This window comes from Toxotes jaculatrix, chromosome 2 (genome assembly GCF_017976425.1).
Source record: "Toxotes jaculatrix isolate fToxJac2 chromosome 2, fToxJac2.pri, whole genome shotgun sequence".
In the NCBI taxonomy this organism is placed as follows: Eukaryota; Metazoa; Chordata; class Actinopteri; family Toxotidae; genus Toxotes; species Toxotes jaculatrix.
The window spans coordinates 29,829,926-29,855,412 of record NC_054395.1 but is presented as its reverse complement, the minus strand read 5'-3'; the positions used below and the strand labels follow the sequence as shown (position 1 = coordinate 29,855,412).

Genomic DNA, 25,487 nt, shown 5'->3' with positions numbered 1-25,487 from the left:
ACCCTAATTTATGTAAGAATTTTAGGCTGTAAAGTTGGCTATTTTAACATGGATGGGTCAAAGGAGAATTGCTCACTTCTGGAGCCAGCCCCCTGCGGCAGCCGAGGAACTGCAGCCTTTTGAACGCGGAAGTGATCCTCACTGCTGAGACCTACAACTCCCCCGAAACTCCCCGAAACCAATGGGTGACGTCACGGGTGCTACGTCCATGTCTTATACATACAGTCTATGGTCTCACACAGTCTGTGGTCTCATACAGTCTATGGTCTTATACAGTCTATGACTGAGACCAGATTTAGCAGAGTGCCGGACTCTTGCCGCCCTCCCCTGTGCGCGTGCAGCAGTGCATGGCCATATATGGTGAGTGTCCGACATCCGCTCCGCCCCCTCCCTCTCCTCGCAGGCTTCAGCGGAGGATAGTTTGAGGAATCAGGATACAGTCAGTCCGCTGAGTGTGGACCCCAGGAGCCCCGACGGGACGATCCAGCCCTCAGGCTCTGCCCCGAGCCTCAAACTCTGCGTCTACCTGCGGACATGGATTAAAGGAGCGGGGACAGTCAGCTTCAAGCCCGGGGGTGAGTTACCCGAAGCTCAGAGCGCTGAATGAATCAGTAAACACCAACAAACACCGAGTGTAAACAAAGTTGTTAGCTTGTTCGCTAACTTTGCAGTGATGTGAGCTAACGGTTTTAGCCGTTAGCACCGCAGCCCCTTCATTCAGTGTGTGGACACGGACGGAAACGGGACTGTCCACCTTTAAACATCGATCTGGAGGCTTAAACTTTGTATTTACCGAGTGGAGATGGGTTAACGGGAGCCGCGGGAGTTAGCTTCAAACCCGGGGAGAGTCGTCCAGCCCCCGCTGTGCTAGTTAGCTAAACGTTGTCGGTAACGTTTCATATCTCCGACTCTCTGACATTAAAACCTTAAAGATATAAACCTCAGCTCGCTAACTGGACACTGATGTGTGGAGCTAACAGTGTTAGCACAGAGCCTTCATTCAGAGGGAGTCTGTAGCTGCTCTACATCTGTGAACTTAAAGTTATTTAATTTGAAATGTTAAGCCGCTGATGTTTAACTGATCTGGCCCAGGCTTTGAACTCTATAATTTATATTTGTTCGTGTGGTTGTAGCACCTGTAGCCTCAGATCGAAAGATATAAAATGTGATAAGGTTTTGTGAGTTGATCAGATCTCATGTTAACTGCTAGGTGCTTTAATTGTTTAAACCATGTTTATTAAATTTTAACATATTAGCTTCAAAGCTCACAGTTAATCCAAATGACAAAAAATCAAAGTATTTACCCAAAAACAAAATCCTGAAAACAACAGAACAACAACAGCAACAACAAAAAAATGTGTGTGTGTCAGTAAGTAGTAAAAGCAACTTCTGTTCTCAGCTCATGTAAAAAAATTCTTCCTTTCAGAAGAAGTGCACTGGAGGACAGCAGCATATGAACAGTGTTTTGGGTCTGCTGAAGCCTTCCAGGTGTTGGTCTTAATAAACTGAGACACCTGGTGTGTTGAAAACACAGAGGCTCTGACCGAAGGTTCCTGATGAAGCTCTGCAGGCCGAGGCCTCTCTGTGTGAGCTGTTCTCCTCGCTGCAGGCTTACTTAGCAAGCTGCTGCATTATTAATGTGTGACATGATTTCCATTCAGAGAGGCCACCGGCTCTGTAACTGGAGCCAAGTTAGCCTGCTGCCATCCCGGACTGGTTTGTTTCAGATGTGGATCAGGGTGTTTGTGGAGCTCAGATGTGACCAACTAGTTTTCCAGGGACCTGGATTCTGGTCGTGCAGGTGCTGATCATTACTAAGGAGCTCTGTAAACACTCAGGCCTCTAGTTTCTTGGCAATAAACAGGCAGTAGTCGGTGTGGTTATACGGAAGTGTGTTTTGAAGGTTCCACCTTCTTCTCCTCATTGTCTGTCTTTGGATAGGTCAGAATTTTTTGTCAGAACAATTCCTGCTGCAGCTTTCAGAGAGTTATCATTTCAAAGTCTTAGTTTGGAGACACTGCTGCAATCAGCGATCACTTTCATTATTTATTTCTCTGACAGTTACTTTCTTGACTAACCGATGAGTTCTTCTGTCTATGAAATGTTTTCTGTCATAGTCGATGTTCAAACCAAACCAATAAGCTGCCAGATGAGTCGCGACCTTATAAATGTTGATTTATGTTGGTTTGTAAAAACGCTGGTTCTCTGTTGTTTTTTCAGCCCCCCTCCCCCCTGCGTTGGCCAGGCAGAGTAATGGCTTCTCGGCTGCTGGACCGTCTGAAACGCTCGCTGTTTAAAGACGGTCAGGGGACGGGAACCGAGCAGGAGGCAGGAGGTGGGCAGGAAGAGGACGAGTTTAATGAGGACCGCTGGGAGGCAGAGCTGGCAGAGGAGGAGGAGTGTGTGACTGATCGACTCGGGGGGACGCTGTGCTTCGACAGTGGAGGAGGAGGAATCGAAGATGGAGCCGAGGGCGAGGGGTCGGGACTGGACAGCGACTCTGACTTCCTGGGAGAGTCGATGGAGGAGGGGCTCAGCAGCACAGGTGAGGTGGTATCCTGCTCATTTAACATGATGATTTATGAACCAATTTGTGTTTTAGTTGGATTTGAACAATTCCCTGAATCCTTCCTGAGTTTCAGGGAAAAACGTGTGATTTAGTGCTTTTTTCCAGCAACTGTGGAGAAGATTGAGACTTATCCTGTTCATATGCTGGAATCTGATGGTGGAGGAGGATGAAGGGAAGCTGAGACACTTTCCCTTCAACCTTAGTCAACATCAGAACTTCTGCTGTGGTTTACCTTGAAAGTTTCACTGTAATAAACCCAGAGCTCACTGACGCTCGGTGTCTGTGTTTGAAGAGATGTTTTTTATCAGTTGTCGTTTCATGGAGTAAAGTCAGCACGTGTCCACCAAACAATCTGGATTGTCCCGGTTTTTATTCTGTGGATCACTTTGGATCATCATTTGTCGTTTCATCTTGTGTTTAACAGATTACATGGCACACAAGCACTCAGGGTATCAAAGTAATGAAATGACAGCAAGTGTCAGGTCTGTATAGATTTGGTTGTGAGACTCTCAGTCAGCACAGTGTGAGCAGTCAGATCTGTGCATGTCAGTGTCAGATATATTCCTGGTGCTCCTCCAGCTCCTGATGGTCCAGCTCATCTCTGCCTGACCTCAGCCCTGACCTCATCCACTCAGTCAGCTGACCCGTCTGTTCACCTGTCTTGTGTAGATACCAGTCCTGTTGGCGTATCTCCAGTAAGCCCCTCCCCCTCCTCACTGCTGACCCGGCAGCTTCAGGAGAGCTGGAGGAGCCTGCGTGGACTCGGGGGAGGAAGTCCCGTCCCCTCTGGGAGACGCCTGACGGACAGCTTGTTGTTTGAGGTCACTGATGCCAGCGTGGTGCAGGAGGGCTCCTCAAAGTATGTGGTGAGTTCAAACACGCTGGAGGTCAGACAGACCGTCCCACCAACACGGCGCCTCAGAGCCGAGTCCTGTGTCTCACATGCAGGCTGAGATGATCATTATCTTATTTTCACTTTTAGCTGCACAGTTTTCTGAGGTTGTTGTTGTTTGTTCTTTCTGGTTTGATGGTTTCAGTGATGTTAAACATGAAGGGTGAATGTTGGGTTTGGTCTGAGCGTCAGGTCCAGGCAGACCTTCAGGACTGAATAAATTCTACAGAACACAGAGATGCAGCTTGTTGTTAGAGCGGTTGGTGTCTCACTGTCTCTCCAGCTGTACACCGTCCATGTGATCCAGGCCGGTGGCAGCGATAAGACTCCAGCCATCATCACCCGCCGATACTCTGATTTCCAGCGCCTTCATGCCATGCTGCGCCGTAACCATGGAGACCAGATGGAGCGTGTGTGTTTCCCACGTAAGTAAAAGTTATGTCGTGGTGTACATGAAGCCATGGATGTTGTTGTTATGACCCTTAACGCTCAGAGAGGCACCTCCAGGTGAGACTGACCACCTGTTGTAATCACTGTAGGAAAGAAGCTGCACAGGAACTTCACAGCGGAGACGATCGCCAAGCGGAGCCGGGCATTTGAACAGTACCTGTCTCACCTGTGTTCACTGTCCGCCCTGCGGGGGGCGCTGTGTGTCCGACAGTTCTTCTACCTGACTGACCTGCAGACTGGACAGCTGCTCATCCGGTAACTAATACACTGATCAACTTAAACTTAAAGGCTCATCTAAACATCAGGCTGTTTAATGAGAACACCTCAGGTTTCTGACACGTTTCTAAACCTGTGGAGTTTCTTCTTTCTCCGTTTTATAACATTATAAACTGAAAAGGTTTATGAGGAGCGATCAAAGAGTTCAGAGTTCAGTTCACTGCACCTGTAACAGGCAGAAACCGTACCTGATTTAAAACTGGCTGTCAAGTAGTCACTTTGTGCAGTGATGCGCTGCTCCCAGTGCACCTGGCAGGCTCTGAACGCCTCCTTTAACAGAGAGGAAAACGTGGTTTTGGTCTAATTTATGGTTGTGTGTGGAGTCTTGGTTTTCATTGCTGTCCTCAGAGAGAATGACTCACACTAAAATGTGGTTATATTTTACTCAGGTTGATGACGACAGTGTTTTTGCCATAAGTGCAACTTAACCCGTCTGTTAAAGAGGTAATATAATAATAAAAATCAGCAGGAAGGCTTTGTCTTTGGCTGCTGTTCCTGCACTCAGCACTGTCATCCACAGCCAGTGCTGAAGAATTCTTATTCTGTGAACTGTGCCGCGTGTCACAGTTTGGACCTAATTAGTCTCATATTTGAAAGATCTGTCAAATTCTTGTGGACTGTGAGGGTGAGACCAGCGAACCTCCCTCCTCCCTCTGCCTCTGGTTCCTGTCCAGAGGTGAATCCCTTCAAAGTCCTTTTCACGTTTCATGCACAGTGACCCAAAGGAAGCGACAGGCAGTAACAGCATTGTTCTGGACAAACAGGCAGTATTGGAAGGACAACTAATATCAATAAAAGCCTACAGATGCTCGTCCTTATTCAAGCATGAGGTCAAGATGAAGTCATATGGGTGGAACCGAAGGCCCTGACTGGGCAGAGCGCCTGAACGCCTCCTGAGCCAGTGAGTCAGGACAGCTGGTTATAATGAATTACTGACTTTCATTTGAAATGAAAAGGAAAGTCAGTAATATGAAAAAAATATGTGTATTTTAAATAGATATATGAAATGTAATAGCTGACCCTGTCACTCATAATTTCAGCCACAAATTTCCTGGATAATAATTTCTTAAAATAGCGGCGTGTCTGCTGATTCGGTTTGTTTTTCTTTCTCTCCCTGTCTCCTTTCCTCCATCCTTCCTCCATGTCTGTGTTCTGATGAATGCGTGAGCTGCTGATTGTGCAGTAGAAGCAGAGTTCTAGCTCAGTGTTGGTACCTGAAGTGTTTCAGAGTTCAGTTTGTCTTGTTTCGTTGAGGGTGGGACGTTACCAGGAGGCCTTGGGTCCGCTGCTCAACGCAAAGAGACTTCAACATAAACTGGGCTGGGCAAGTTACTACGACAGCCAGGCTCAGGCCCCGCCCCCTGCCTCCTCCCATTGGTTCTTCACTCTGGTGGGGCTGTCGTGCTGTTTCCAAGAAGTGGACCAGCTAGAGGAGGCTCGGGATCACTGTGACCTCGCCCTGCGTGTCCTCACCCCCGCTGAGACTCAGACTAACACAGGGGACAAGCCCCTCCCTGTTGATGACACGCCCCGCCCACAGACTGGTGCACCACGCCCATGTATCAACAGGCCCCACCCCCTCTTGTTGCCATTGTTACGGGCAGTGGTCCGGTTGTCGTGGCAAACGGGAAGGAACAAACGGCAGTGGGAGGAGCTTCTGCAGCACCTGGAGGAGCAGTGGGTGGGGCTAGACAATCAGCCAACCATTAAAGAGTTTCTGGTAAAACACAACCTGCAGGAGAGCGAGGGGGAGGGCTAGAACAGCACACACACACACACACACACACATACACACACACACACACACACTGCAGGGTACAATCACTGTGCTGCAATACAAGTGTTAATATTCTGGAAAAAACAATGAGGAGAATAATGTGAGAAAAAGCAACTTTCCAGGAGTAAAGTCATAATGCAAACAAATACAAAAAGCAGTAAAAGCATAATGTTCTGAAGGTTGTAATATTTCAAAAACACATAAAAGACATAAAATTTCAAGAAATAGTATATTTATTTATTTGGTAATATTTCAAGAAAAAAGGTCACATTCATTAGCAAAATCTGAGTATTACAAAAAAGTCATAGTATTCAAAATATATATGTAATGTTTGAGAATACAGTCGTACAAACAAGAAAAATTCTGTCAGAAGAAAGAAGATTTTTGCTTTGAGATTGAATCACAAACATGTTTCAGCATTTCCAGACAGCTTCTTTGTACTTTACCCGCTCACATGACCGGCTCACAGCTCGGGTCTGAAAATATTTCTGCTTATAGTAAAAGTTTCAAAATTACAACTTTTTTTTTTTGTCAAAATATTTCAATATTTTTATTTGCAAATATTATTTATTTATTTTTCCTAGCAGATACTATGCATCATTCATCTATTCAGTCCTTTAAAGCCTTAAGGTCATTAATCACTGTGATGCATCGGATCAGGAGCGAGAGCTGCAGCTCACATGATCCTGAAAACATTATCCCGGATAGGACGACCTCTAAGAGTTGGTCTTAGCTGTGGTGACGTTTTTCCAGAGTAAAGATATTTCTGACAGTTGACAAGCTGAACAGTTTAGACGCTGGTTTATGCTTTGGAGGAACGTTTGTTAGAAACCTGAGGACCGATGGATGTTTGTTAGAAGCAACAATCATGATGTTTATGTTTGAGCTTATATGGAGACGTGTTCACATTTGTCTCTCAGTTACTTTTGGTCTTTGTACCAGTTATGTTGCATTACATTTATGTGCTGACCCGTGACCCACGTTAACAGAACCAGTTCTTTTCCATCAGGAAAGAACCGTGCATGGGTTTTGTTTCAGTGACGACAGTGTCATGACGACAGGTCACTGCGGCTGATGTATGATAGAGCAGCATCAGCTGCTTGTGTTTTTCCGCTCCTCGTTTCTGATGTTGGTGGCGACGCCTGCACACTGTGATCTCCTCTCTCACAGAGGATTAAAGGACAGGTTCACGATTCTTCACATATCTTAAAACTATAGTCAGGTGTTTGAAACAGGTGTTTTCACCGTGGAGAGATTCCTTCAGTGTAAGCGATGGAGGAGAAAATCCAGTCAGTGGCCAGTTTACACAGGAGGAACGACTGCAGCAAGGAAACCCTGCATCACTGTTCCTACAGGCACCGGACTGATGCTCAGTGTGTCCTTTAAAGGTGCCCTGTGTTTGGTTTATGTGAAGTGTTGTATTCTTTAAGTCTGAGCGCACGAGCGTCTGCACGAGACAAACGAAACAGGGACAAGTAGACGTCAGAAACTCCACAGAGAACCTTTAAAGAACATAAAGACGATTAGCTTTAGTTTACACAGCAATAATCAGCTGAGTGGACAATCGTCATATATCACACAGTTACTGAGAATGAATCTGAGTTATTGATCATGTTTCATCTGTGACTGAACCGCTTTACATTACAATACAGTACTATAATTCCACCTTAAGGACTGTGACTCTGCAGCCCGAGCGCTTTTCAGAGACAGAATGTTTCTGAACACGGCCGGGACTAATCTCTGGGCATCAACTCTCTGGTTAAGATTTCAGTTTAGATTTAAGGAACAGTTAATTTTATTACACTTTTTAATCAGCATCTGAGTGAATCAGCGTCTTGGCAGGTTTCACCTGCAGCGTATACTTTAAATGAAAGCTTTGTCTGTTGCCAGTATATAATCTTCAGCATTTAAAGAGGCATTAAATCTCATAACCTTCCTCAGCGCTGACGGAGCCGCACAGACTCCGACCTGATGCAGCGTTTCTCTGCTTCAGCACACAATCACGAACGTCTGTGTTTTTACGTGGATTTGGTTTCTATGGAGATCAGTGGTTTTAGTGGTTATGGCGACCTGGAGTGGATGACTGGATAAGGGACGAAAATAGATGTGAAGAACTGATTTACATCAGCAGGACAAATGTGGAACAGATCCGTTTTTCTAGTTTCCTGTTTAGATGAAATGATCGGAACCACAAAGAGTCAAGTGATTAATTAAGGGACAAGACTAAGTAATGAGCTCATTAATTAGTTAATAATAACACACAAGGGAAAATGATAAAAGCTGAATGTGACCATTATAAAACAAACATTATAAACTATGCACGTGCTCAGATTCATGCACAGATTCTGACACTTCAACCCTAAAGTCTTCGTAACATGTTGGATGTGAGAGTTTAGTTTTTCTGCTCAGATATTCTTCATTCAGTCACAGAGGCTGTGGAGATGCTGCATGAACACACCCAGCTGAACGACACAGTTTGATGTACAACAAGTACAACATGATGCAAATGTTATTTCAGCCTGTTTGATTTCGGTGTTTTAACCTGAGTGACAGTTTCCAGTGTCAAAACTCAGCATTCACATTCAGCATTGTCTCACTATGCAGCTGTGAAAGCAGGAAGAATATTTGAGCTGCTAAATGACTAAATGAATTTGATTAGTGTGATTATGAACACTGGCTGTGGCTGTGGCCTTGTTTCTGAGTGTACTTTGGTTTTAATGCTGCGTGTGTGTGGAATCCCGACCTGCTCTGAGACTGACGGTGTTATTTCACAGATTTTCATGATTTTTTTAAACAGTTTTAAAAGGTGTTTTTTTTCCACAGTAAATCTAAGAACCACAAAGGTGAGGTCCTGTTCCCGACCCCTCTGTGACCACACTCACCTGCTCAGTTCAAACATGTGATCTGAGGTTAGATTCCACTCACCTGTGGTGGAAATGCAGCCTGCCTGTTCTGTGTGGATTTACCTGTAGCATCGCTGCTTCATAGAGCTATGTGCAAATATATTTTCAAGTATATTTTATGGAATAAATTTGTTATAAATTCCAGGTCTCTCTCATTTCTTCATGTTTGGCCCTTTGTAGCATCTTAGATCATCAGACTTTGGAGCTGGGACGCTGTGATGTGGCATCATGGAGCTGATGAGCTTTGGATGTTGGATGTTTTATGTTCTTTCTCTCTCCTGGATAATTGAGCCGTACTGTAGTTTTATTTTTAGGTTTTAAAGTTTGAATTTTCTGAACTTTGTGTTTGTGTGAGGAATCATGTCTGAGCTGCCATTTTATTATGGTGAATGCCTCTGAAACCTACGGTGGGATTGTTGTGGAGGAGACACGGTGTGATCTTCATCCTCAGCTCTGTTTTCAAAGCTCTGCGATCGGACGTTTCCTACTGACGTCGCTCCGTCAGTTTTTATGTGCACAGGCTTCTTCTGCTTTTGACTTCTTGTGAAAGAATTAGACATTTTTGTCTTTCGGGACAGTTTCATGTCCATGACCAACAAATGCATTATTTCCTGCTGTTTGAATGATGTTTGCTAAAAACTGCCACCAGTGCCGCGTTCATGTCATGTTGGAGTTAAAGTAAATACCAGTTTACGGATACAGAAGTGTGTGAAAATGCAAACAAACATGGACTCTTCATCTCAGCTGAGCTCTGTCATTCAAAGTCTGGAAGCCAGACTGAACAGACACTGCGTTTCCCTCTGAACTGAGATCAGTTTCTCCAGAGCTTCTCACGTTTCACTGCGTGCAGACTGTCAGTGTCATTTTCCTGATTGATTTTTCTCCTTCAGCTTCAGTTTTACTTTTTGTTTTATGACTTTTGTAGGTTTTTGTGGTGCAGTGGTAACGCCGCTCTGTCCCCAGCAGAGGGCGCCCTCCCTCAGCCCATGTTGGAACGATGACGCAGTTTACTTCCAGATTCCTCAGGTCAGATGTAGATGAACAACAGGAGGCGACTGTGGAGTTCAGTGTTTTATTACAGCATGAAAATAGATTGTAAAATATGTCACATCCATTTCTACTGGTTAAAGTGATGTTGGTGAATCAGTTCAGGAGCCACAGGACAGTGCTGAGCATGCTGGGAACAGATCTGGACTCAGTCAGTCCTGGTGGTTTTAATGTCCGTGCTGCTGCTGCTGCTTTTCTCTGCACAGCTGAGGAGTGTTAGCTGTAAATAAGTCCCCATCATCCTACACAAAACATCACCATGGTGACAAGGCCAAGAGCTGAGACATCAGCTGCCGTAGAAACACCAGTTGCTATAGCAACGGTCACGGAGCAGGACTGAAGCGCCAACATGGCTGTCAGTGGAAAGTGTTACGTCCAAACGCTGTCGGTCAGCGCTCATGATGACAATAAAACATAAAACAGCCTAAAAAATAGATTTAAAAAAATCATAAAATAACAATCACAGGACAGGTTGTGGATTAGAACTTAAACATCATCATAATTAAATTTACTACACCTTTTGTAAAATGTGGATTAAATCCTCAAAACTGAGCAAACTGACCCTTTAACTTCTCATCTGTTCTTCTGTTGTTACAAAGCTACGTTCAGTTTTATTAGTGTTTCTGTGTGCGGAGCATTTACAGCCTGAAAAACAGCTCAACAAGGTGCATCATTTTCATTCCTCAGTATCCCACAGTTCTCTGCAGAACCATCCACTCGTTAAATGTATTGCGTATTCATGTGATTCATATGTCAGCCATATGTAGTAGAATGTAATAATAGTCCGTTTTCACAGCAGACATTTTGATTTAGTGTTAATAATAACACCTGTTGTTAATGACACTAATTAATGAAATTACATTAAAACCAACAGAATAAAAAAAAACCTGCAGCTGCAGAAGAAAAATAAAATCAGGAAAGTGTTAAGCTCACTGGCAGTTTGCAGTTTGGAAGAATTTGGCAAAATCTCCAGATATTTTGAGGAATCACAGTCATGACTTCCACTGGACCACAGAGGCTCTGAAAACAGACATACTTAGGTTTTGTTTTTTTGTTTGTTTTTTTTGCATTATTAATACTTTTTAATGAAATTCCTCTTATTTGTCATTCAAATTCAGTCACTAAACTTTAGCTCTAAAAGTCCAGACTGTGGAAAAATACAGAAACACTAACTTTAACACTCAGAATTCTTTGGGCAAACCTGGACATGCTTGTTCTGTGCTAATCATGAGTTAGCATGCTAGGTTTACACTGTTATAATAAATCTTATTTAAGCTAACAGTTGACTGTGCACTAACATCTACGTACGTACACTAGCATAGCAAGAGGTTGGTGAAAGGCAGACGTAATCCAAGGTAAAATAATGGATAAAATATACAAAACTAATGTGTTTATAAAATATGCTTTGACATCATACAGTGATTTTAGATTGTCCACAAACCAAAGTTATACAATATCTTTGGCTAAACTCTACTACTAAGTTAGTATCAAACTTTATATTGTCTTTCTTTAGTGGCCATTCAACTCACACGCACACACACGTGGTTTAGTAAAAGAAATCCTCATATATATTCATCTGATGAGTCCAGCTTTGTGATCCTGTCAGGATTTCACTTTTCTCCAAACTTTGACAGAATATGAAAATAAATCAACATTTTCTCATATTTAACAAAATTGCATTGAACAGTTTCATTATATGACGCATTATCACATCATAACATTTAACCCTGATAAATATTTCTCAGATTCATCCAACAAAGATTCTTCCACCCATTTCTTTCAAAGGTGCCTTCACTTATATTTGCTTGTAGCAGTCTTTGGGACATTCGTCACCAGTGTGATCCCACAGTAACAGGACCAGCGAACTGGTTGTGAACCTGTTGTGATCCTGTACTTGTCCCCTCTTAACACACAGCGTCAGAGGGCAGATGAGATTTATATTTTGGGGATGAACACAACCTGAATTTCTATACAGAAAATCTAACAGGCTGAATTAAAGTCTCATTTAAAAATGAAAAAGTTCCATAGTTTGGTTGAATTTGTGGCTGGTGGGTCATTTTGTAAGAAAGCACTCAACACAGTGATATGTACTGAGTCTGGTTCATGTTCTGTTCCCACCTCAGATGGCATTGTCTTCACATGTCAGGACTGAAACATATTAAAGGAATAGTTTCACATTTTACAAAACTCTCACGTGTCCATTAAATATGAAGCTGCACCCAGCAGCTGGTTAGCTTAGCCTAGCATAAAGCCTGGAAAGAGAGGGAAACTGCTAACCTCCGTCCAAAGGTCAATAAAATCTACCTACTAGATTCTCTAAAGCTTATGTGCTAGCCAGGTTAGCATGCTAAGCTAAGCTAACTGTGCGCAGTGTTATCAAACGTCTCATCTGACTCTTGTCAAGAACGAAAAAAAAGTGTTTTTACCAAAATGTTCAACTGTTCCTTTAAAGATAATGTACAGTGATTTCTGATTTATAGCAAATGGTTTGCAACAGGCGAATCATCGTTTGCTGAACAGGTTCGCTGCATAAATCATCTTCAGACAGCTAAAATCACTGCATCCAGCAGAAGATTAGGAACCAAATAAAAGTCTTCTAAAATAGAAACCCAGTTGCTGCATGGAGACTTGTGAGCCCTCTGTATACAGTCTGATTTATTTACGCTCCAAGCCTGTGCGAGTGCATGGAGATTAAAACAGTAAAACCACCCTGGAGAAACCAGTGAAAGTGGCAACTGAAAAAACAACAGTGTGGTGAAACAGCGACTTAGAGGATTTAGTGGCTGTTTGATCATAAAGGTGCAGAAATCCTCTAACAAGCTTATAGTGAGCAGAGCCTCCGAACAGTTTTTGAATTTCAGAGACTCGACCTTGACATTTTGTGGCACATGGACGAAAACAAAGGCAGTAAACCAGAAAAGGCAACACAACCAATGGTGTGATAATTCATACCAGTCACAGTCGGTCTGGTGTGTGAAGAATCCTACCAGTCCATCCAGTGAGTCTGTTCACTCAGCCCATGCAGCTCTTTAGTGTCCTTTTACAGGATTAGAGATTCTTGTCAGAAAGTAGTGTTGGTTTGAGCTCAGTTCAGACTGAACTGGTTTCTCCATGATTGTCATACTTACTGTTTCTGTTCATTTCAACTTTCTCTGCTGAGAGATTGTTGGTAATTTTCCCTCATGAGCCTCAGTATTATCTTTGGCCATGTTTTTAAGTTCTCCTGTTGTCCTTTTATCTTAGACCCATTTGAAGAGACACTTTCAGGCTCTGATGCATCAGGAAATAAGTTGGAACTTCCTATCAGACGTAAATAACACAACTGAGATCCAGATTCACTAAGATTGCGGTGGGAGTCAAATTTAATCAGAGTTTTGTCATTTAAGTTTCATTGAAGCTCAAATTTTACTTCATGACTTTGTGCAACTGCTTGGTCTGTGGAAGGTGAAGTTCATCATCCGGTGATGTTCATGAGCGTCCACCCAAACCTTATGGCTGCCTGGACTGTAGGGAGTGTTGTGTTAAGGGGGCACTGGTATTGCTAAATCCACTGAGAGTCAACAGCTGTTTTTAATTCTCTTCCAGCTTTTGGTCCTTACATATATGCTGTGTGGTTGATTCTCTCAGGCTGTGAAACTGTCCTAAACAGTTCTCAGAAAGCTTGTCTGTTCAGAATCCTTTTTTATTTTTTTGTTTTTTAGATTGTCTGACCATAAACGTAGTTTTGTCGATGCTGATTGTGTGGTTTTAGGGCAAGGTAGTTAGCAAACAGCTGTCTAACTAGCAGGTAAGCTAGTTAGCATGGGAGCAATGCTGCATTCGCACAGGAAAAACACCTGTGATTTTGACTTGGGAGTGTTCACACATTATTCCAGGTGATTAGCTTTCTTGCTAAATTAGCTATCAGCTAACCAGATACAAACAAACAGTGTGTAGCTCTTGTTAAATGAATTGAACTGATCGTATGTGTTAATATTAGATTTATAGTGATGTAACTTCCAGCTGTGGTGCATTTGCAGACATTGGACCAACAGTTTGTTGACGTGCCTGTAGTTCTGTGGGAGAGAACATCACTCAGAAATTCAAACACAATTAAGGTTTAAACGATACGAAATGAATGCAGCACCACCTGCTACTGCAAGCTAACGTGGCAAGGAACTTGTCAGTGAGCTTGTAAGCTAATTAGCAAGTTGTTTTCAGCTACTTAGTGCAAGACTCTTTTTATCACCCAGTATGTTTGGTTCACAGCGTTGGTAAAGTTCAGCCGTGAGGCTTGGATGACTGAACATAAATAAGATGATGATGAGATTCGCTGCTTCGGCGATAAAACCGCCCTGCAGAGCCTGGTAAACTTGAGAACTCCCTCCATGTCAGCTGAATGTTTCTCATCACTGTTTTAATGGTTAAACCATCTGTTTGTCTTTATGCTTCCCTTCAACAGATCCCTGATTTCCTACAGTGTTCACTGAGCGCTGCGTTGCTAAATGTTACTCACCGAAATCATCCTTGATAAACATAGTTTTGATCCGTTTCCGTGTATCAGCACAGTTTCAGCAGTTACTGTTCACAGTTACTTCCTCGTCTTTCTGATTTGCACTTTTCACCACACAAACCTGTAATGAATCTGGGCCTGAGTGATGGAGGAGGATTCAGCCTATCAGCAGTAACTAATGATAGGATTGTGTGTGTGAGGTTTTCCGATCAGACAGTAGTAACCGATAACAGAGGGCTGGGACAGAGCTGACTGTCGCTCTCCACTCGTGTCCCATGAGTCAGTAGCTCCTCCACTGTCGTCCAATCATCAAGCAGCTTGCTGTTCCTCAGTCGGTTCTGCTTCATATGGCTCAGCTCCAGCACCGTCTGAGACGACAGCGACCCCTGACCTCCCCCGGCCTGCTCCTCCCCTCCTCCTTTCCTCTCTCTCTGTTGCCGTGACAGCGCCAGGTGACGTCTCCTTTCCGTCCGGCTCCAGTATCGCCCCGCCAGTCGGCCATCCTCTCCTTCTTCCTCCCCTTCTCTGTCTCCCTCTCCTCGCACCTCCTCATCCGTTGTGACCTCACTGCGCTCCCTGGCCAATCGGTAAGCTCGGGCTCTGAGCAGCTGATTCCTGACAGACTTCTGATTGGACAGTCTGGAGCGGGGAGAGGGTGGAGAGCGAGGGTTCCTTTGCGGGGCGCCCAGTGTGCTGTAGAAAGGAACAGAGGACCCCTTAAGGTTGCCAGTGCGATTCCCAAGAGTCTGAAAGCCACGCCAGTCTGACGCTCCACTGGAGCCGGATCCAGGACTCTTAGAGAGGGAGTCCTCTTCTCTGCTCCGACTGGTGCCTTGGCTGTTTCTCTGCGTATTCTGATGATTGGTCAGGCTGGTTCTGTCTATGCTGAGGTGACTGGTGGGCTGACAGTTACTGGGATAACTGGCCCTGCTCCTTGGCCCCAGTGTGTTGCTGGCTGTACCTGTCTGGCTGTTGTGGAGTTTGGTTCTCAGAGTGTTTGGATCTGTCATGTTGGGGTGACTGGCCCTGCGGCGGCGCTGTCCTTCACTCAGATCTGTTATTGTTTGACTCCGTCCTGGAGCGTCTATCGTCCCACCTCCTCCCTGCTGCTGCTCCAACCATAGAGCCCTCCGCTGGCAGGGCTCAGTACGACAACCTGCACACAGAAATCAGGTGGAGAGTGTTACGTTACATCTCTGAAACTATAAATCTGCCTGTAGCCATTATAAGAAGAACTGGTTTCTGCCAGGGTAAACCTTTTCCTCTCACTGTGGGACTGTCTCAACAAGAGACCTGCAGCTTCTTGGTGATAAACAAGACCACAAACGCATCAGTGCTTCACACAACTACTCAGAGTCAGTGGGATTTATAGGAATGTTCCTCTGCCAAGAAATACTGTATTCATGTTTGTCCCAAAGGTGTTAAATAAGTTTTATGTTACGGGCTCATGGGTCATCTCGCCTACATTTTTCTCAAACTACTCTTTGATAGTAACCTACTCTTTCAGAGTACCCATCATCCCGTCAAAGAAATACAGTGACCATGAAGGGATCAGCCTAATGAGCTGAGTCCTGACATGGATGTGACGTGCTTTATTTACCGATGGAGGGGGAGGGCGGCGAGCGGTGACGAGGTAAGGTGGGACTCCTCTCAGCTCTGTGGAAGTGAACTGTTGTGGTCGTGCTGTTACCCACAGTGCAGCGGGACGCCTGCGGTGCTGCAGGGTGAGTCATCTGAGTTGTCTCTGGGATGGACTCCAAATCCCAGCGTGCTCTCTGCTCGCGGGGGGAGTGGCCTGAGCGCAGATGATGAGCTTGCCGGTGGCTGTGGCCTCCGTGAATCTTGTGCAGCCGTCTGTGTTCCCCGGTGCTGACGCTGTGGAAGCCCGAGTCGCTGGGTTCAGAGGAGATCAGGGACTCTGAGGAAGAGGAGGAGCCTTGGGAGGAGGGGGTGTGGCCTGGTAGCGATGACATGGCGTCTGTCTCAGCCTCAGAGAACGCCACCCGGTGGTGCGGGCTGTCAGGACCACAGCCCAACCCGCTGTCGAGCTCACTGAGGGGAAGGTATCCTAGAGGACGATCAGACAGCCAAGGAGGACGATAGTCGGGCTAAAGGGAAAACACGAGCGAACCGGAATATAATTTACTGAAAAGTACATATGTATATGTGTAAAGAGACAGTATGAGACAGAAGTGCAAAGTGGGAAGGACTGAGGGGTCAATCGTCTTAATGCTAATCGGTGAAATTAGCCACCTGTCGGGGGAAATTCTTGGGCTCCATCTCGTCAGTGTTGTAGCACCCGATCAGACAGCTCTCTGAATTAGGCTGGTAGGGCAACATTTCTGGACCCTGGAATTCAAACAGAATGTCAGAACAGAAATGAGTGTAAACTGATATATAATGATAATCCATAATCATCAGTTCAGAACAGATTAGAATTCCAAACAACACAGTTGATCACCTGGTAGTCCAGTCTGTCCAGGTGATCTAAGCTATAAGAGACGCTGGGCAGGTAGTTGTTACCCGGGTGCTGGTCGTTTGATGATCGGGGCAGGTAGCCGTTGGGAGGATAGACGTCAGGTGACATCATTATGTGACTACTGGCAGGGTATAGGTCAGGTGACACAGTCATGTGACCATAGTAGGGCCTGTGTAGAGGAATCAGGTTATATCATGAGGTGATGTCAGAGAGAACCGAGAACTTCGGCCTTCACATCACGTAGGTCTGTTCATTGTTCAGATGAAGGGTATGATCTATGATATGGAAACTTCTCTATGAATATGTATAGTTTTCATCTACATGCATAATAACACCGTGTTTTGCACTGACAGCAGTCTCAGCAGAGCAACCCCCCACCCATGAATATGTATGAGAGACTCAGTGCAACATCGTGCTGACCTTGCAAACTAAACCTGCCCCTAAACCCTCAAGTAAAACATATTGTCCCTCCATCTGAGTCATTCATAGACAGTACCTCTCACTTCAGTCTACACACATTAGCCCCTTCCCAGACTTTTATTGCGGTTTCCCTTTTTCAAAATTATACCCTCGTCCCAACTCTCCCCCCCACGTCTAACATTTACCCCCAGTTACTTCACCCAGTCCACTCCTCTGACCCCTGTGCCAAATATTTATTCAGTTCCTGGTCATTTACCACAGGAATCTTTTATCTGAGTCTAGAAGTGTTTACCACACACTCAGATATATTACCATGGTCCAGAATACCAAGACAAATAAACGTCCCCGACAGAACCTACCCAGCGCTGTATCCATCTCCCTGGCCTTCCTCTCCGTCCATCAGTCCCATGGCTCTCAGGGCCTCCCAGTGTCTTTCTGTCGGAGCGCTGCACTCGATCGCACAGCGGGACCGCCGCCTCCTATGGCCATGTCCCCTTCTCCCTTCTACCTGCATAGTGATCGGCTGGCCATACTCATCCACAAAGTGTAGCTCCTCTCGGTGTCGGTGGTGGGAAGGTTTATGGGCCTTGGTCTGATGAGAGGAAACACTACATATCAGAGGTTGGACTGTTCTCACACTGCACGCGAATCAAGGCTAAGCTAAACGGCTCTGCCTCACGCAGCACTGTGGTAGGTGTGTGATTTAGGTAAGAAGTGCTTGATATGTTGGTTTAATGATCTGAGAGCTGCTGTAATATCCTGTTTTTATGTGTAACATTCAGTATGATGTGTGGTACTGATGAAGGAGAGAGGCAGCATGGTGGGAGTTTGGCCTCCAGGTTAGTCAGTTTGTTTGATCTAACTTTTTGGCGTGCCCGACTACAATTGTGTTGCATAACATAGCAAATGATTCACACTGTCTTTATATAAAAAGATAAAATACTGAGCCATTTAGTGAAAGAGACGAGGACAGAGGAGTCTGCAGGTCTGTGCAGCAGCTGGTCTAAGTGATTATTTCCTCTCATTCCAGGTGACGGTGAGTTAATTAGTGGAAACAGCTGCTGTGGGGTTGTGGGCAGACCTTTGACCCTCTGTGACCCGAGGGGCGAGTCTGCCGATGTGAGCCGTTTTAAAATAGCTTGTTGTTCACTTTACTCGTTTACTCACATACTGTGTGTCGCTCAGACAGATGCTTCTAACCTAATGAAAGACAAACACACTAACTGAAAAACAAACAAACAGTGAAGCACCAAGAAAACTGAAAAATCAGTTCCTGTAAAGTTCGTCTCACACCAGAAAACACCAGAATCACCGAGGGAAAAATGGCCGACGGTTTTACAGTCACAGGTCTGAGAGCTGGACCACTGAAGGAACAACAAATGTTTGTCTTGAGAGTGGTGCCTAAGGAAGGCTGTTCCTCAGACTCTGTACGGTGGCCATTTTAGGACATGTCAGACTTAGATTATCAAACAACATTTTTAGATTTGCCTCAACTTTCATTCCTCTAACAGCGTATAGATGAAAGAACGTAGGACGTATATCTGACACATTCAGTGCAGCTCAGGAAAACGCACTGTTAAACACACTGTGGTCTGCGTGTCCGAAGCTGTAACAGGAGTTTAAGAGAATTTTTTTTTTGTGAATGAAGTTCACGATAATACACCACAGATAAGTTAGAATGGATCGTTGAACTGATATCCTCACACAGCTCATGGTGAAATGTCTCTCTGAAAAATACCAGGGCAGAATAAAATGTGTGTCACCATTCTGTCAACTCGGGACATAAAGGGACAGCTCCAGCCCTGAAGGACATTCTGTCATTATGTCCACTGAGTCCAAGTGATGACAAAACGATAGCGGTGATGGTTTGTGTGATAACATCACATGTGAAAGTTAAAGAGACTCGGTCTGAACAGCAGCACGATGTGGGTCAGGATTCAGCTGCCCTCTGTAACCCCTGGGCCAGAACCAGAGTCTGTGCACGCTCAGTGTGAGATCACACACACACACACACACAGACATTAACACAGAGGCACAAACACACATACATGCATTAAAATGTGCACATGTATACGTAAACATCAAAGATCATACATGTCCTGCTTCACACAAAGTCACACGTGCAGAAACACACACACACACACACAGAAGTCAGAGTGAGAGTGATGTGCTGTACCCTGGAGAAGTGTGTTGCGCTCCACTGCACTTTGACAGTAACACAGACTGATCTCTCTCTCTCTCTCTCTCTCTCTCTCTGTATTTGTATGTCTCTCTCTCTCTCCCTCTCTATTTGTATGTCTCTCTCTCTCTCCCTCTTCTTCTCTCTGTCTCTCGCTCACCGTTTTTCATGAAGCTTTGACTCAGATTTCACTGAGTCTCAAAGTGCAAAACTCTGCAAAACGCGACACTCCCCGTTCTCAGCACAAAATCACGGTTAGCGTGCAAAATCAAAGTGTCGAATGCAGCAACATTTTCTGTTTGGTGCGAGGAAGATGCAGAGCGAGGACAGTGAACTGTCCCTACCCATGATGCTCTGCCTCAGACTGACGGACCTAACCTACGTATGAATGTGGATGTTATCTTACAGACACTACATTAGACGATATGTTCTAACATAGTTATTATATTAACATTTCAGTGACAGCGCCCTCTAGTGGCCACGTTGTTGTACAGTGACCAACGTCCTCAAACCTTAACAAAGTTATTTGAACCCAAACCGCGATCTTTCCGTAACCAAACCAAACTTTTTACCACATCATGGCCACAACATAAAAGACTTCTTTATTTTTCATCTCTGATGTTTAACAGTTAAAATCTGCTCTGTTTGGAGGAGCTGGTTTGATGTGAGAGGCCGATGTCACGTATATCTAAAGAAATAACTATGTTTGAAGAAGGAGGTTGGAAAATGTCAGGACGTATATGTTTACTGAAGAAAGGCGTGAGTCTGACTGTAACATAGAATTCAATGATCCTTACTTCACATCTCGCTCGTCTTCCTCCGACTGTCGAAGCTGCCAGATTCAGAAACGTTCAGGAGGAAAATAGATGGTGTGAGCTGTGTGTTCTGGGTGAAGCACACAGTGAGTCACATTTTCTTTTGTGTGGTGCATACCAAGAGTGTCAGTGTCTCATGAAATGATTTGAAATATTCTGGCGAACAGATGATTAAAGATCAGAATAGTCACTTTATTTTGATGCGTCTAAGCTATTGTCCCAAAAAAAGAAGGAAAATTTGAATTTAATTAGTCTTATTCTGATTTGTGTGGACTGTAATTATTACACTCTGTGTTTTGTCAGTGATTGATTACTTTTATCCTGAAGGTCTGAAAATCAGGGAAAATGATGTTGATTTTCTTATTGTTCCCTGTTGTGTATGTGGTTTCTAATCATTTGCTCATACAGGATGAACACAAAATTCCTGCCACTGTTTTAGTCAGTGAGGGTTTTCCTGCAGTTTCATGAGCCTGTAACGTGAACTGTACACCCACAGGCAACACACAGCTGCTTGCTCTGCATGCACCACCATCCATTTGTGTCAAGTTGTCAATCTCTATACAATCAAATGACACAACACCCTGCTCTGCTGCCTGACATGCAGCCCTCCACATCAGAAGTGGGGTCTTCTGAGCCTTGTGAGCCTAGCTTAGCATACAGACAGTAAGCAGGGGAAGACATCACACGAATGTCTCAGGTCACTCTCACAGCTGCTCCTTTAAACACTGTTCATTCTTTATGAAATGGTGTTTATTCTGCTTCTGATTACATTAACATTAGATTATATGTTACTATTATTCATAGAACAACAAATTTCAGAGTACACCTGAGGAGGAAGCGTGGTCACCTGCAGCCTTTTCAGCTTGTTGTCTGGTGATTGGATCATCATGTGGATCATAAATCAGACCTGTCAGTCTGACTAATGGGTGGGACGCAGTCCAGAACACATGTAGACTGTGGAGACACGTGCGGTTGTGTGTCTGTGACTGTGGGTGTCTGTCTGTGGGCAGGTACAGGTGCGTACAGTTTGGACAGACGACGGAGGATCTGATGATCTGATTTGGCGTTTTGGTTCGTTTACGCTGATTCAGGAAAGTATTTCGTAACGCAGCTGAAGTGTGAGCTGCCTCGGTTTCTCTCAGTTTGTGATTGTGTTGTGTGTTACGTTTTGTGTAGACTGATATTTGCTGTGACTGTTGTGAACGTTGTGTATTTCATGTCCTGTGCTGTGCGTTCACGTGAGGCCTGTCCTCGGCCGTCTCACACATCGGGTCGCCTCAGCAGCCATCGGATGGAGCTGTGGTCTCCGTCCCGTCTCTGTGTGTTTGTGCTGTCTGTGCTGTGTCGGTCTGTCAGAGATCCGCCGCTCTCCTGAACTGTGTGCGTGCTACATGAAGTCATCTGATAAGGTGTTTGTTTACGTGCACCACTGCACCAATGCATCGAGGAGCAAACCTCCTCTGACGTGCGGAGCTGGGTAACGGTGCGTTCCAGCGTTCAGAGACGAACGTGTGCCAGAAAACGTTTGTCCTGCTGTCGTTGTTGCAGATTGTTCAGCTCTGCGTGTCTAAAGTGCGCGTCCAACCGCAGCCAGTCCAGCCCTTTGATCATCGAGGCGTTCAGCCAGGAGACGTGGCGCTAAATGAAAACACGGCTAAGCTACGAGCTCATCGCTGATCATCACAAGGGAGGAAACCTCAGATATCCACTAACAGCAATTACAGAGATGTGGCTTCATGCTACAACAAGCAGAGAGAAGTCAGGAGGAGCTCAGTAACCAAGACAAGCAGGCAACAAACAAACACTGTCCAAGAAAGACTCCCAGTGACACACCACTCAGAGCTGGAGGACTCCTGATGTGTTAGTGAGCTGTTCAGATTAATAACAAACAAACAGAACAACAGACAATAAAAACAAGTTTAGTTTAAAGCCAAGCTGATTAGAACCACACCGTGAAGTTTGAGCATGTGTTGGCTTATTTTCAGTTTCTAACAAAAACACTTTGACAATAAACTTGAAAATAAAATGTGTTGTTGAAGACAAAGATAAATATTCCCTTAAAATATCCTGCCTCAGTACAAACTGTGTTAAATCAGGATGTTTAACAGATGAACAGTAAACTTTACAAACACTAACACAACATAGATTTCAGAATTTGAATCGATGAATGTGAGTTTAGTGCAGAACACGACAGATCTGTTCCGTACAAATGTTTCTGTAAAACGAGACGTAAAGTGACTGTTTACCATGTCCAACATCTTAGCTTAGCATTTTAGCATGCTAACACAGGCTAATTATCTATAAACACAAAGTTCAGCCTCAGAGGAAGCTGATGGGAGCGTCGATGGTTTTTACAGGTTTTTAAAAGTAGTGAACAAATGAAAACTTGATGATGGAGCCACGTGAAACATCAGAGGGTCAGTGACGTTCTAACAGTTTATCCTGAACCAAATTCATGACGACAGATGGTTTTCTCACAGTTTAACCCGTCAAAGCAGGAAACGCACAGGTGTAATCAGTAACACATTACGACTGCGACGCTGCCGCCGCTAACACTCACACGTCCGCATGTGCTTTTCCTGCTGTGAGTCAAAATGTCTGCTTCTCCCTCCTGCAGCTGTTCAGGTGTTTCAGGCTGAACCACAGTGGAGGAAACACACAACGAATAAATCCACACATCAGTACAAATATCTTTACCATGCAGAGTTTAACCAGCCATCTTTATCTAATGACTAATGACACACAGTCAGAGAGTACAGGAACAATATAAACAAACACAACAACCACACACAACAATCACACACAGGCCTTTAACTGGGATTCGTTTGATGCAGAGAACTGTCCTCTGTCAGTGTCTCTGCCTTCTTTACTTTCTGTCTCCTCGTTCTCTCTCAGCACACAAACACACAGACACACACTCACACAAAGACACACACTCAAAGGCACACAGACACACACACAAAGACACACAGATAATAGCCTTTAGCCTTCAGTCATCTGAGCTTTTCCCTCGGCCATTGTCTGGGTTCATTGGTACTATCTGGGTTAGGGAATTGTGTGTGAGTGTGTGTGTGTGTCTTTGTGTGTCTGTGTGTGTCTGTGTGTATTTGTGTGTTTGCGTGTGTGATGAGATACATGTACATGAGCAGGTCATTTCAGCAGCCATCACATCTCATTATCTGCCCTCTCTTCTTCTCTCTTTTCTCTCCCTCTCTCTCTCCCTCTCTCGTTCTCCCTCCTTCTAAGCCCCCCCCCCCCCCCCCAACTCACCCCCGAGCCCAAAACACACCTGCAGAAGGTCACTCACCTTGATCCGAGTAAGACGACAACCCATTCTGACTTCTCCTTTGACGGGTACAAGTTAGAAGGAGAGAGAGGAGAAGGATGGAGGGATAAAGGGTGAAAGTGAGAAGAGAGAGGAGGATGGAGAGAGATCAGATGAAAGAAACTGCAGAGGAGAAGGAGGAAAGGGGAGAAGGAGTGTTAGAAAGAAGAGAGCAGGAGGACAGAAAGAGAGAGAGAGAGAGAGTGTTGAGCCTCGTCCACCCACCAGCTCACATCTCCAAACTCTGATAACCCACAATCCCCGGCTAATCAGCTGTCCTCCTGCGCTGCTGGGGAAACTACAGCTCCCATGATGCCGCGGTGTAAACAGCAGCAGCAGCAGTCGGTGGGCAGCAGGTCCATCGCACTAAACCTCTCTCTCTCCTCAGGAATCACAAAGCAACATGGGCGAACGAACGGCAGCAGCGGCTCTCAGGGGCGAGCGAGGCAGAGATGCCACTGAAAAACTGACAGAGAGAGAGAGAGAGACAGGCGTGAAGAACGGAGCTGTTCTCATCTGACAGTTTCTTCCTCTTCTTCTTCTTTCTTTACCCTCCTGTCACTCTCTCTCTCTCTCTCTCTCTCTGCATCTCTGCTCCCTCTGACCAATCACAGAGCCTGGATGTGAGGAGGAGGGGAGTAGGATGCTGTGATTGGCTGAGAACAGCGTCAGTTTAAGCATCCATTCAGGGTTTTTCTCTCCTTCACTCCTCTCTCCCTCTCTCTTTGGATCTATCCTTCTTTTCCTCTCATCTCTCTCTTTTCTTCACGCTGCCTTTTTCTTTCATCACCATCTGTCTCAGAAAACCTTCCTCCTCTACTCTGTGTCTCTGCCCCCAGCCTCGACTGATGCTGGTATCACTGTGTGTGTGTGTGTGTGTGTGTGTGTGTGCGTGTGTCTAAGTGTGTGTGTCTAAGTGTGTGTGTCTGTGTGTGTTACCATGTGATTTAGCTCTGTATGTTTTGAGACGTGTGACATTCAGCGTTGATCAGTGTGAGGACGCTGGACGAGCTGGATTTTATTTTACATCTTAGAACCAAGCTGCAAACTTTAGTTCAGTCAGTTCAGTAACTCTGTTCATTCCCAGTGGAGCAGTGAGTGCACACACACACACACACACACACACACACACACACACACACACACACACACACACACACACACACACACACAGAGCTGTGGTTCATACAGGAGACAGATAAACAAGGTCAAAGGTCATTTTATTTTGTTCATTATGTCCAACAGAATGAAGGAAAAGACTAAAACTAAAGATCGTCCCTGGCTTCACTGACTCTTTCTCTTCCCCTCAGTCGATCTCAATTTCACTTCCTCTCTTCTTTCTCCCTCCATCTCTCTGAACAGTACTTCCTCACCCCCTCCCCTCCCTCTCTGTCCTCTAACAGTTTGTCTTTCTGTGCAAACTCACAAACTCTGCTTGGGGAAAGGTTGTTGGTGTTGTGGTCACCAGAGGCCTGTGCAGTGGTGCAGTGGTTCACTGCAGTGGGAGGCTCACTCTCTGGCTGGTGGACCCAGTCAGGGTCACTACAGGACACAAAATGGCTGCCAGACTTCCAGCCTTCAGTGAAACTTGAAATTTCCTTCAGCTGCAAAGTCCTGATACGGACTCTGACCTGAGAGCTGGTCTGTGGTTATTTCACACACAGATGTTGAATTCACACTTTGTGTGGTGACAAGTTGTGATAGATACACATGTGGTTTTCATGCTGATGATATCACACAGATCATTCAGCATCATTCAGCTTTTCCTGTCAGTCTGAAGGACGGATGTTTGCTGTAGCGTTACAGGCTGTCGTCACTGTAAACCAACAGCGTGTGTATAAAGTTGGACTGCCCTCCGTTACT

The 25,487-nt window shown here is 45.0% G+C and overlaps 1 protein-coding gene across 2 annotated transcripts; it reads left to right on the top strand.

Moving 5' to 3' along the window:
* The first annotated feature begins 420 nt into the window (after positions 1-420).
* snx21 (sorting nexin family member 21) lies at positions 421-24,158 on the top strand. Of its 2 annotated transcripts, XR_005894728.1 has the most exons (7): positions 421-575; positions 2,221-2,545; positions 3,239-3,435; positions 3,745-3,886; positions 4,001-4,166; positions 5,442-6,707; positions 24,148-24,158. XR_005894728.1 is itself a non-coding variant. In XM_041048540.1 (6 exons), exons 2-6 carry the CDS (start codon positions 2,254-2,256, stop codon positions 5,944-5,946), a joined length of 1,302 nt encoding a protein of 433 aa, XP_040904474.1. In that variant the 5' UTR covers positions 429-575; positions 2,221-2,253; the 3' UTR covers positions 5,947-8,513. The 2 variants fall into 2 exon arrangements, 1 of the variants encoding a protein (XP_040904474.1); XM_041048540.1 differs by lacking the exon at positions 24,148-24,158 and having other exon boundaries at positions 429-575; positions 5,442-8,513.
* The last annotated feature ends 1,329 nt before the right edge of the window (positions 24,159-25,487 follow it).